The 12,412-nt window shown below is 45.7% G+C and overlaps 1 protein-coding gene across 3 annotated transcripts; it reads right to left on the bottom strand.

Annotated features, from left to right (window-relative positions):
* Nucleotides 1–512: 512 nt before the first annotated feature.
* SIRPB2 (signal regulatory protein beta 2) lies at nt 513–12,170 on the bottom strand. Of its 3 annotated transcripts, none has more exons than XM_019645657.1 (5): nt 12,021–12,170; nt 6,418–6,783; nt 5,018–5,359; nt 4,402–4,467; nt 513–2,732 (listed from the first exon to the last, which is right to left on the bottom strand). In XM_019645657.1, exons 1-5 carry the CDS (start codon nt 12,091–12,093, stop codon nt 2,635–2,637), a joined length of 945 nt encoding a protein of 314 aa, XP_019501202.1. In that variant the 5' UTR covers nt 12,094–12,170; the 3' UTR covers nt 513–2,634. The 3 variants fall into 3 exon arrangements, 1 of the variants encoding a protein (XP_019501202.1); XR_002124383.1 differs by having other exon boundaries at nt 2,701–2,732; nt 4,402–4,599; XR_002124382.1 differs by having other exon boundaries at nt 2,701–2,732; nt 4,402–4,587.
* Between the last annotated feature and the right edge of the window lie 242 nt (nt 12,171–12,412).

Below are 12,412 nucleotides of genomic sequence, written 5' to 3'. Positions count from 1 at the left end.
AAGTGCTATGAAGAAAACTTAAGCTGCATAAGAGAAATGAGAGTGATAAAGATGTCACAGTGGAGTGGGCTGGCCGAGTGGCTCAGTTGGTTAAGAGCTCACTCAAGAGTTTGAGCTCTTGAGCAACAGCGGTTCAAGTCCAGCCCGAGCTGAGCAGCCGCTGAGCTGCCAACAGGTAGCAGGATGGCTCAGCTAAAAAAAAGAAAGATGTCACGGTGGACACAGTGGCCTGGAAGGTCCCTTAAAGGAAACAGTTAAGCAGAGACTTGGATGAATTAGGGAACATGGTACGATCAAGGTGGGTGCCAGAGTAGAGTTGTTTTTAAGGGGTGGTGATGGGAGATGAAATCGGGTGAGCATCAGGGCCCCTGCAAGGTAAGGAGGTTTTTAGGGACAGAGCAGGGAACCACCTTTAGTTATTTCGGAGGCCCAGTTCCATGCCTCTCTGCCGTTAGTTTCCTGTGGCTGCTGTAACAAATTACTGCAAACTCGGTGAGTTAAAACAACAGAGATTTATTCTCTCATAGTTCTGGAAGCCAGAAAAGTCTGAAATCAGTATCACTGGGCTGAAATCTTGGTGTCAGCAAAACACGCTCCCTCTGGCGGCGCCGGGCAGAATCTGTTCCTTGCTTCTTTCAGTTCTCGATGACTGCTGGCATTCTTTAACTTGTGGCTCCCATCTTTGCCTTTGTGGTCACATTGCTTCCTCTTTTTGTTCTGTTTCGAATCTCCTTCTGTCTCTCCCTCATCAGGACAATTTGTGACTGTATTTAGAGCCTTCCTGGATAATCCGGGATAACCTCTCCATCTCGAGGTCATCACTCCCATCTGCACAGTCCTTTTTTGCCATGTAACAGGCACAGATTCCAGGCACTAGGATGTGGTTATCTTTGGAGGTGTATGTGTGGGGAGATGTTATTCAGCCCACCGCATCTGTGCTTTCTGATGTCTGGTGATTCAATGATTTATTCAACTGTTGGACTAAGTTAATGTCCCTGTTGTCTGAGTCTTGTTCAACCTGTTTTTCTGTTGTTATGATGAAAACCATCCGGACTACTCCACTTTCCCACATAGTTAAGTGCTAATAAATGTTTGCACGGAAAGACAGAAGGGGGTTCACATATCCCGAGTGTACACAGTGCACATAACACATAGTAAGCCCTTAGCAAATGTTGAGCTGAACTGGTTCTCATACAATGCAGAGAAATCCAGGTTATTAGCCTCCCAATTCTGAGAGGTGAAGGGACTGGTTAGTCACTAAGGGCACACAGGGAGGGAGTGAGGGCTTCGGGGTTAGAAGTCAGGCATGTCTGACTCAGGAAATGAACGTTTTCCCCTACACCAGGGCTTCTCAACCTGGGCACTGCTAATACTTTGAGCCAGACAACTCTTTGTGGGCTGTCCTGTGCATTATAGGATATTTAGCAGCATCTTTGTCCTCTACCCAATAGATGGTGATAGCACCTCACCCTCCTCAAGTAGTGACAACCAAAAATGTCTCTCGACATTGTCCAATGTCCCAGGGGGCAAAATCTCTTCTTCAGAATGAGTGCCCTCCATTATGCTGCCCTAGCGGAGGTGGTCGCACAAAGAAGTGCCGTTTCAGCTGGGAATGGAACTCAGGTATCACACAAGTAAGTAAGTAAGAGGCTGCCTTTATGCCACTGAGATGGAAATTACTGGTTACAGTATCTACTGATATTTACCCCTTTATTCTCCAGTGAAAATTTTCAGCTGGAGACCTTGCTGCCAAAAGAAAGACTACATTTCCCAGCCTTCCTTGCAGCTAGATGACCATGTGACACATTCCAGCCAATTAGAGGTGATGTGGGCAAATTTCTAGCAGCTGCTGTAGAAGGAGAGGGTCATGCTCCCCTTCACTTCTTCTCTGGCCTTGCTGCCTGGGATGTGGACCTGGTAGCACACGATCAAGGAATCCTGGGTCTCAGTACCAGGGAGCTACTGTTTTACCCGACCTGCTTATGCTTGGATATTATGAGAGAAACCAACTTTGTTCTGGTTTAGGCCACGGTTATTTAAGAGTTTTGTTCAAGTTGCCCAAACTGAATTTCAAGTGTTACAGCTACCCAAGCTAGCCGCAGTAGGGAAGGAAAAAAAGCAGGGGTAGGGGAAAGATGTAAATGGAGGGGCACAGGCAGTGTGGCTGGGAGAGCCCAGAGACACTCAGGGATACCTTCTGGGAAGGACTCTGGGAAGGATCTTGAAGGTTGAGAAAACGTGAAGAGGAGCAGAAAGGGGGGGGGCAGCAGGAGGGACTGCAGCAGGAGAGACCTGGGTAAGGCTTTGAAGGACAATTAGGGCTTGACCAGGCTGAGAAGAGAGAGGAAGGCACATCAGAGGGGAGCCCAGTGTCAAGTGTGAGTATTTCACCAGCTGACCTGAAACCAGGGGTGGAGATCCTGGAGTTTGCCATGAGGCCTGGGGATGGGGGTGGGGGTGGGGCGGCTGGTGGTGGTCTCTGGAGGCTGGGATTGGAGGCTGAGAAATGGTTGGGAAACCCTGGCTCCTCTCTGACTCAGAGGACCACTCTGGGACTAACCCTTCACCCATACTCCATGCCCCATGCTAAGATGAACACAGCTTTGCTGGGCCTGGGGTTTTGATATCTTCTTGTCAAGCCCTTCTCCAGTAGACAGCCAGAGCCAGTAGGAGTGCAGCCAAGGTCACTGTCTTCAGCCCCAGGACCACAGTTGCGAGCACAGACAGGAGATCTGGGGGACACAAAGGAGAGCTCAGGAAGGGCCCCAGGTGAGCCCCTCAACAGGCCCCTGTGAATGAGGTTGGTCTCAGCTGTCCTGCTACACCTGGGGCCACATCTTCTCTACACTGGAAGAGGAGCTCATAGTCCTCCCTTCCCTTTGTCCCAGGCCTGAAAAGGCTTTGCTCAATATCATACCTGTTCCTTTAATTATCTTGATAGAATCCCTGACCTTTGACAATACAGTAAGTTATCACTTAACATTGTCAGAGATTCTGTAACTTTAAGCAAAACATATAATACATATAACAAAACCAACTTTACCGTAGGCTAATTAATATCAACAAGAGTAACGTTCCTATGGCAACTCATCAAAATTATAATGAGGGCCGGCCAAGTGGTGCAATGGTTAAGAGCTGGCTTGGGACGCCAGAGGGCCCCGGTTCGGATCCCACATATGAGGGCCAGTGACACTGCCCTCTACAGCTAAGAAGCTGAACAACAGCTCAACCTTGAGCTGGGCTGCCGTGAGTTGCCAGCTACAGCGTAGGCTGCAACCCCTGCTGCAATGGGTTGCCATGGGCTACCGTGTGTAGCCAGCAGCCAGCGTGAGCGGCCAGCAGCTGCCGTGAGCAGCCGTCCAGAAGCTGGTGACTGATCTGCCTCGCTCGGGAAGAGCGCAATGATGGTGCCAACTTGGGCCAGTGAAGCAACATCCTCCACAACTAGACTGAAGAACAAAAGGACAGCAACTTGTCTGTTCCCCTTCCCCCAATCCCCCAGCCCCAATTCCCCAATGAAAATAATCTTTAAAAAAAAACTTATAATGAAATGATGGAAACATTATTCAAGGACCTGCTATAATAGAAAACAGCTTTCATCTATTGGCTGCTCTGCTCCTGAGCTAAGTGCTTCCTAATTGTCTAATATAGTTCTCAAACTAACCTTGCAAGGTAGGATAGCAATTCAATTTGTGTAGATGAGGAGGCAGACCCAGAGTGGAGAGGTGATTTGCTCAGGGCCACATGTGTCAAAGAAGTGATGGGGCCAAGTGGTCTGGCTCCCAAGAATGACAAGTATATGGCTGAGCATCAGGGAGGCTAACCTGGCCACCTCTAGCCCCAGTTCTCTCCAGTTATTGAGTACCTCTGAGTGATGTGACAATAACAGGTGATGTGACAGGCATATTGCTGGGCACTCGGCATGTGTGATTCATTTGATCTGTACACAACCCTGTGAGGTAGGCTCTCTGATTCTTATCTTGCCTCTCCCCTAGTTCACAGAGCAGGACACCAGAGATTCAAGGAGTGAGGCAACCTGCCCACAACCTCACAGCTAGAAAGAGGCTCAATCCAGGAAGCCTGACCAGCCAGCCATGTTCTTTAGCACTGTTATGCACAGTTTCACGGTGTATCCTTGCAAGGAATCACAGGGAGCTCACTAACTCTCAAGGAAGCCCGCCCACTGAACAGTTAGCACTGGCTGTTAGAAAATCCTTTCTCTGAGCTATAATATGGTTCTCTGGGTTTCCCGGTTCTGCAGTTGAGATGGAGTCCTGGAAACTTTCTTGGTGGCAGATGGACCCTAGAAATCTGGAACCGCTCCCTTCCCATGGCCAAACCATCTTTGACTGCCTTTGCCTGTGGGGACTGGTTAACCCCACTGAAGGTAGGTACACTCACCTGACATAGGTGTACTGGCTACAGGTTGATCGATGACTTCTGTCTCATTGACAGAAGTGGGCTTTGCTGCAAGGGAGAGAAGTGGTCTTATATTTCCTGTTTCTTTCTGTCTCACCACTTCCTGAACCCTTGTGCTTGGAGCTGGAGTCATCAAGTTGAGTCTTCAGTTTCTACTTGAGATGAAGGCTGGAAGTCAAACTGTATAACTATGAAGGACTAGTTAGACCTGCTTGAGCATCTTCAGGGGAGGAATAGTGTCTGATTCATTGTATTGTCTGTAGCACCAAATACAATGCAGAGCAGTCAAAAGGCATGCAATAGATGTTTGTTGAATCATTAACAGTCTATACAAAGTTCTGTGGAGCCCAGAATGGGGAGAAATGAACTCTCCTGGTAGAAGGAGAAGGTTTTATAGAGAAGAGGCTATTTAAGCTGGGTCTTCAAGGATGAATAGGAGTTCCCCATAGAAAAAGAGAAAGCATTCTAGACAGAGAGAACAGCTATGTGAAGGCATGGAGGCTGAGAAGAGCTGGCTTGTTTGGGACATGATGAAAAGTTCCTTGTGGACCACTTCCCCCTCTCCTCCAGTACCTCCTAGACCTGCCACCTGCCTTACCTTTCACTCTCAGCATCGTGCCCTGTCCAGACATGTATTGCCTGTTGGGTTTCCTCTGAAACTTGACACAGTAGTAGGTGCCTGCACACTCAGTGGAGACGTCTTGCAGAAGAATGCTGAAATCGCTGTTGGAGGCCCGGACCGCTGTCACCTTGGGCTGGGAGATGCCTTCAAAGTTGTAAATGGCCTCCCGGCTCATACCAGTCCCCTGAAACCACCTGATGGGTCCGGAAGGACCATCTCCAAGCACTGTGCAGTTCAGGAAGACAGTGTCTCCAGTGGTTGCCAACACTAACTCCTGCGGTTGGATAATGCAGAGGTTTGGCTCTAGGTCCCCAGCTCCTGAAGACAAAGAGAGATCACTGTTGTAGTCCCTCTCTTCTTCCATTGTCCACTAATTTCCTCCCTCATATCTTCCCTCCTTTCCCCCTTCTTTGCTTTTTTTCACTCAACCACTCCCTCCCACATTCCCTCATTACTCACGAGCGGAGTCGCTCAGTAAAAAAGTTGTCAGTATCAACTATGTGCTGATGTGAGGACTGGGGAAAAGGAGGCTCAGAAAGACACACAAATGTCCTGCCCTGAAGAAGGTCTCAGGCTGGTGTTGGAGGTGGTCCAGGAAACCCCCCCACAAGGGTGGAAACCCAGAGAACTGCGGGACCAAGAGAAGCCACCTGTCACAACTTGGAAGGAGTCAGAGGAGTCTTCCTGAAATGCTTGCATCAAGTTAAAATGAACCCCCACCATACACAGATCCTCTCCATGTCAGCAATTTATAGAGTGGTTTCATAAACATCTGTGCTTCCATTTTATCACCTGAATGCTTCTTGAAGTAGGAATTATGTTGCATATTTTACAAGTTAAGCACTTGAAATAGATAGCACTGAAGTGACTGATTAAAGAACGCACTTCTTTTGAATGACAGACCCAGGATTTGGGTATCCAGGTCATTATCGGTGAACTTAAAAATATGATGACTGATTCCTTGGGGAGTGTGGTAGATTAAATGATCAGCCCCAGAACATCCATTCACCTGCCATGGCCTCATGGTGGTAGGTACACTTCCTTGTCTCTTGACTTTGAGCTGAGTCATGTGACTTGCTTTAGCCAATGTGCTGTTAGCAGACATCATGGGAGCAGAAGCTTGAAAAGGGCTAGGGGCATTGGGCACTTTCCCTCTTATGCTTCTGCCATCTCCATGAGAAAAATGTACTGGGCCTTGAAATGAGACATATGGAATAGAACCACCCCAGCTGCCTATATGTGTGAGTGAGATATACTAATTTTTAAGTGTCACTGAGATTTTGTGTGTACAGCATGATTGTATAATAGATAAAGGTGACTGATGTAGGGAGATAGATCAGAGCAGAACGTTATGACCTGCAGGGCCTGATACTTACCCTTCACAAGCACTGAGGTGCCCTCATCCTGCTGTATTTTTGAGTGCTCATTCAAGCCATCAGACCTCACACAGTGGTAGGTTCCTGCCTGTTTCCTGGTGATATTGTGGATATAGATGGAATAATCGCAATTAAGTGGCTCCGGTGTCCCCTGGATCATGGGCATCACCCCAGGAAAGAAGCCATGTTTGAAGTTATAAACTTCCTGCTGTTCCTGATTGCTCACCTTGATCCATTTCATCGTGGCATCAATGCAGGAGCCGATCACTGTGCACCTCAGTAGGAGTGTCTCACCTTCTGCTACCAGCATGGGACCCTCGGGTTGCAGCACCTGCCACTCACTCCCGTTGCTCAACTCAGAGGAGCCTACAACAGAGGTAGAAAGTCCTTGCACTGGACAGGAAGGACTGGAGCCTTAAGAGGCAAGTTTAACATACACCAGTCATTAGCTGGCCAAGAACAAATTGTTCAGAGCACTCCAGGAGTGTTGTCGGAAACGGAAGTGAAAAAGGAGATGAAGCAACTAGCTGGAGAGCACAGAGCTATCGAATGAAGAACTTCCAAACAATAGGCTCACCATGTGCCAGGCAATGCATGTATTATCACACAATGCTTCCACGAGGTGGGCAGCATTACCCCCATTTTAGAACAGAAGATGCTGAGTGCACACAAAGGCTAGGTGACTTTTCCAGGATCACCATTTATGGACTGAATGGTACACCCCACTTGTGCAATTCATATGCTGAAGCCCTAAACCCTGTACCTCAGAATGTGACTGCATTTGGAGATAAGGTCTGTAAACAAGTAATTAAGTTAAAAATGAGGTCACCTGGGTGAGTCTTACTCCAACATGACTGGTGTCTATATAAGAATAGAAGATTAGGACACACACACACACACACACACACACACACACACACACACGGGAAGACCATATGTAGACTGTCACCTACAAGCCAAGGAGAGAGGCCTCTGAAGAAATCAACCCTGCAGACACCTGTATCTTAGACTTCTAGCCTGCAGAATTGCGAGAAAATAAACTTCCGTTGTTTAAGCCAGCAGCCTGAGGTACTTTGCTGTGGCGGCCCTAGCAAACTAATACATCACTCAAAAAGAACATGACAGAATCTCAATCCAAACCCTTAAAGCCTTTCCTGGAACCTCTTCTCTTAACCCTCAAATGTATCACACAAAGTTTATATACTGTGTGTCAAATGTTAATACCCTCCCTGCCTCCTGTGACTACTTCAACAGCACTTCTTGATGTGTTGTGAAGTGGGTCTATTTGGGAGATAGGTTGACCTTTGACTTTGGCCTCAGACTGGGCTCAGGGAAAGAGGGTGGAGGAGGCCTACAGAAGTTCAATACCCAGGTTATGAACATCATAGGTACCAGCACTCCCTGAGTGGGTGCTATTACTATCTCCAGTTTGGAGAGGAGAAAACTAATGCTCAGAGAGGTGAACCATGCATTCAGTAAGCATCATGGCTAGGATTTCAACTCAGATCAGGTGAACTCAGTTCAGGTGACCTTGCTCAACACAAGGTCATCAGCTTTGTGCCCTGAGTTTCCCTTGGTTTGTGCTTCCATCAGGCCCTGGCAATAACTTGGTCTCACTCCAAGACATAAACTTGCAGTATATCATGGCGTTTCTCAGTTGTGAGTGAGGTGGAGAGTAGGGAGGTGAAGCAAACATTCTTTTCTAAGAGGATCTGGGGAAGGCTTGTGGAATTCTAAATTATTTTCCCGCCGGTCTTCAGCTAAGTGTGTTCTGTTAGCCACTAAGAACTGCCTTACAGTTGTGACCAAGTGACACTCCATATTCAATCCTAGGGATGCCTTTGGTCCTGGGTGTCCTTAATTCCAAGAAGTTCAGTATCACTCACCCCCAACACCATTATCTTAGCCAGTCAGATCTGTTCTCTCTAATCCTTTCTGGTGGGTCTTTCCCTGGCTTCCGGTAGTTTCCTTGCATGTATGCATAGAGCAGTGCCCATCACTCAGCTGAGAATAGTGCCTGTTCCCACCAGCTAAACTGGAAATCCTCATGATTGACAGGGCATTGGGTAGGCTATGCAGGAGAGGGTACTGTGTCCAGAGAGAAGTGCTCTGGTCCCACTTAACAAATCTGAAAAACAAGGCCCCCAAATAACTAAAAGTAATAACATTCTATTTTGAGGCTTATAACCCAAGCTATAAGTAAAGTCAAGACAACAACAGAATAAAGGCAAGGATGGGGGAAACAGTATCCCATCGTAAGGTTCTTAGACCGCAGTCATATATCACGTGATGACGATTTGGTCAACGATAGACCACATATACTACAGTGGTCCAATGAGATTATAGTAGAGATAAAAAATTCCTATCACCTGGTGACACCGTAACTGTGGTAAGGTCATGGCACAACACATTCCTCACATGTTGGTGTAAACAAATGTACTGTGCTGCCAGTCATATAAAAATATAGCATGTACAGGTATGTACAGCATATAATACTTGATGATAATAAAATGACTATGTTACTGGTTTATGTATTTGCTATACTATACTTTTAATCATTATTTTAGAGTGTCCTGTTTCTGCTTATAAAATAGAAGTTTGCTGTAAAACATTATGCCGTGTTACACTGGCAGCAGCCTCATGCATCTCTTGTTTACCATGTCTCTTGATCACACCATGTTCTCTTGTGCTTCATTTAATTTCGTCTTTTGTTCATCATGGCTCCTAAGCATTCGCACAATACAAATTCACCTAATGATGCATTTCCCCATCCTTGTCCTTAAGCGATGCATGACTATGTGAAATGATATGATATCACATAAAGGTAAATGGTGATAAATTGAAGATGTACACTACAAATCCTAAGGCAACCACTAAACTACAAAATAAAGAGTTACAGCTAATACACCAATAAAGGAGATAAAATAGCATTACACAAATATTCAAATATCAAAACAAGACAGGAAAAGAGGAAAAAGGGGACAAAGAACAAAGAAGAGAGTAATAGTTGTTGGGAGCCGGCTGCACCTCAGTGTCTGACATGGCCTATCACACTGCTATTGTGACAAATCCTGAAGCTCTGGCTGAGAAACAGATACGGCTTTATGTTTTGGAAATTTTAAATTCCCCTTTGGATGCCCCCAGTAGGATAAAGATCTGACACCCCTTCTTATATTGATTGTTTTATTTACTTTAACCAAATAAGTGAGTTTTGGACATATTACTATAATTCTGTTTTACTGTTAGTTTCTTAGCGATAGATTCTTAGTGATAGACAAGTTATGCACTTTATAATTCTTAAGATCCTGTTTAGCCAGTAGTGTTTGAAACATTTGCTAAGTAGTAAGCATTTAAGTGCCAAGGCAGGAACTCAGCTCTGGCCATTATTGGAAGAAATTGAAACATAGTTAGGATAAGTTAGTCATTAGTATAGAACAGATCCGGCTGTACTCTGTAATAGAAACATTGTGAGGAAGTAAAATTCTGAGAAAAACCAACTTCTAAGGAAAATAGACCCTGGGAAGGAAGGCACATTGAAACTATGTAGAAAGCAATTTCCTAATGGGTAAAGGTTTAAACTTGGAAAAACAACTTTGGGAAAAACAGTTCAATGACGTAAATAGTTACCTGCCCAGTATAAAAAGGACAGGCTGTAAAAATAAAGTGAGACATTAATTCTTGAAAGCACTCCTGTGTCTCCGTGTGTTCTTTCCTCGCAGACGCCGCCTCCACCTGAGGGAACTCCTGGATTTGTGGGAGCTGGTCTCCCGCAAATAGTTTAAAATCTAATCACATAGAAAATCACTTTAAATGTGAATGGTCTAAATACCCTAAGTGAAAGCTAGAGATTGTCAGATTGGATAAAAAAGTAAGACCCAACTCTCTGTTGCCTATAAAAAATGTACTTTAAATATTACAGGTGCAAGTAAGTTAAAAGGAAAATGATAGAAAAACATATACTAACACTAATAAAAAGAATATAAATATAAGATAAAGTAGATTTCAGAGCAGAGAATATCTCCAGGTATAAAGAATGCCACTTCATAATGATAAAGGGGTAAATTCAATAAGGCATACAAATCCTGAACATTTATGCACCTAGTAACAGAACTTCCAAGTATAGGAAGCAAACCCCAATAGAACTACAGGGAGAAATAGATAAATCTACAGTTACAGTGTGAGATTTAAATATCCTGTCGATAGTTGATGGAGGGCTCAGCACAAGGTGAATGCTAAACTTATCAGCCATCATTATTCAAGGAAAACTGCTCAAAGTGAAGTGGTGCCTCAAGTCATAGCCAGTGAGCAAAGGAACATCCAGCTCTGGCCCCACACCTGGGCCCCACCAAGGACCCTCCTGGGGATGACCATTTTGGAGGACCCAACATATGATGAACAGAATCTAGATCTCAGCAGAGCTGGGCTTGGGGCCAGGTGGGCAGGAGACGGAATAAGCACACTGAGAATCAAGCGTTTTGCTGGTGGATCAGAGGGTTCTAGGGTCAGAAGCTGAGCAAGACTCAGAAGCCCCAAGACTCTGGAGCTAAAGCAGTTTGATTCTGACTTAGAAGAGACATGGGTATGATAACAATAGCCAACAGTTTTAAATCTTTATATTGTGCCATGTACAGTTGAGCCCTGAACAACACGGGTTTGAACTGAGCGGGTCCACTTATACTTGTATGCAGATTTTTTTTCATTAAATATGTACAGTATTATGGTTTTTAAAATAACATATTTAGCTTACTTTATTATAAGAATACAATGTATGTATAATACATATAACTTACAAAATATGTGTTAATTGACTGCTTATCAGTAAGGCTTCTGGTCAACAGTAGACTGTTAGTAGTAAAGTTTTGGGCATGCCAAAAAGTATATGTGGATTTTGATTGCATGATGGGTTGGTGCTCCTAACCCCTGCGTGGTTCAAAGGTTAATTGTTCTTATAGGTATTACCTTGTTGCAATGCATCCTCTTAACAAAGTCATGGGGTAGGTCCTGTGATTAGCCCCATTTTACAGAGAGGGTATACTGAGGCTCAGAGAGAACTTACTTAAAGCAATTGGTGGTGAGATTTGAGCCCAGCTTTGGCCCAGGCTGAGCCAGTGTTGGCTCATGGGTGTTCGACATATATAGTCACACAGGGGCCCATGCTTGCGTTAATGCTCTGCTGTTGCTGTCTTAAAATTCTTAACACTTTTTGAACAAAGGACCTGTGATTTCATTTTGCACTGGGCCCGGAAAATTACATCACCAGCCCTGGGCTGAGTCCCACCATTTTTATATTTAATACTCACAGCATTTCTAGAGAAAGGTCTCATTAGCAGTCCCGCTTTGTAGAAGAGTTGTGGTATTTGACAAGGGCACCCAAGTGTCTGAGCCAGAACCCAGCTGGCATGAGCGCAGAGCCTGAGAGCTTAACTTCATTGTGCTACCCAAGAAGTTCTGCCTCTTGGGACACTGGGTCAGGAAAATTGTCAGCTCCCACCTCCTATTCCAGCGTGGTGGGGTCGAGCCCCTCCAGGAATGCCAGAGCACATGACACCCTTCGCTGAGATCAGCCGGGGGGTGGCTTCTGTTCTGTCCCAGACCCCACTTACCTGAGAGGACAAGGAACAGTGCCAGTAGCTGGGAGCAGGAAGGCGAGTGGGCCAGGTGAGGAGGGTGGGGCATGACGAGGGCACAGGACCCCTCCTGTGGTCACTGAGACTGGCTGCCTTTCTGTTTCTGATGATGGTTGGAGTCTGAAGTCCATGGCTGCGGCTACTTGGGGAAGTGTTTTCATTGCAGCAAGATAAAGCTGCTGATGCAAGAGGAAGGAGTTGGGTGGAGGGGTTTCCGGCTTTCGTGTCTAGGCAACCATCCCTGTAATCATTTCTGACAAAACTTGAATGTCCACTCGCCACAGACTCTGTCCTCAACACCCTGGGAGGGAGATGAGCATGGCTGTCATAGTGTGAGCTCGAGTCAGCTGGACTTTGGATCAAGTATT

This window comes from Hipposideros armiger, unplaced genomic scaffold (genome assembly GCF_001890085.2).
Source record: "Hipposideros armiger isolate ML-2016 unplaced genomic scaffold, ASM189008v1 scaffold_94, whole genome shotgun sequence".
Classification (NCBI taxonomy): Eukaryota; Metazoa; Chordata; class Mammalia; order Chiroptera; family Hipposideridae; genus Hipposideros; species Hipposideros armiger.
This window is presented reverse-complemented; position numbering and strand designations above follow the sequence as displayed.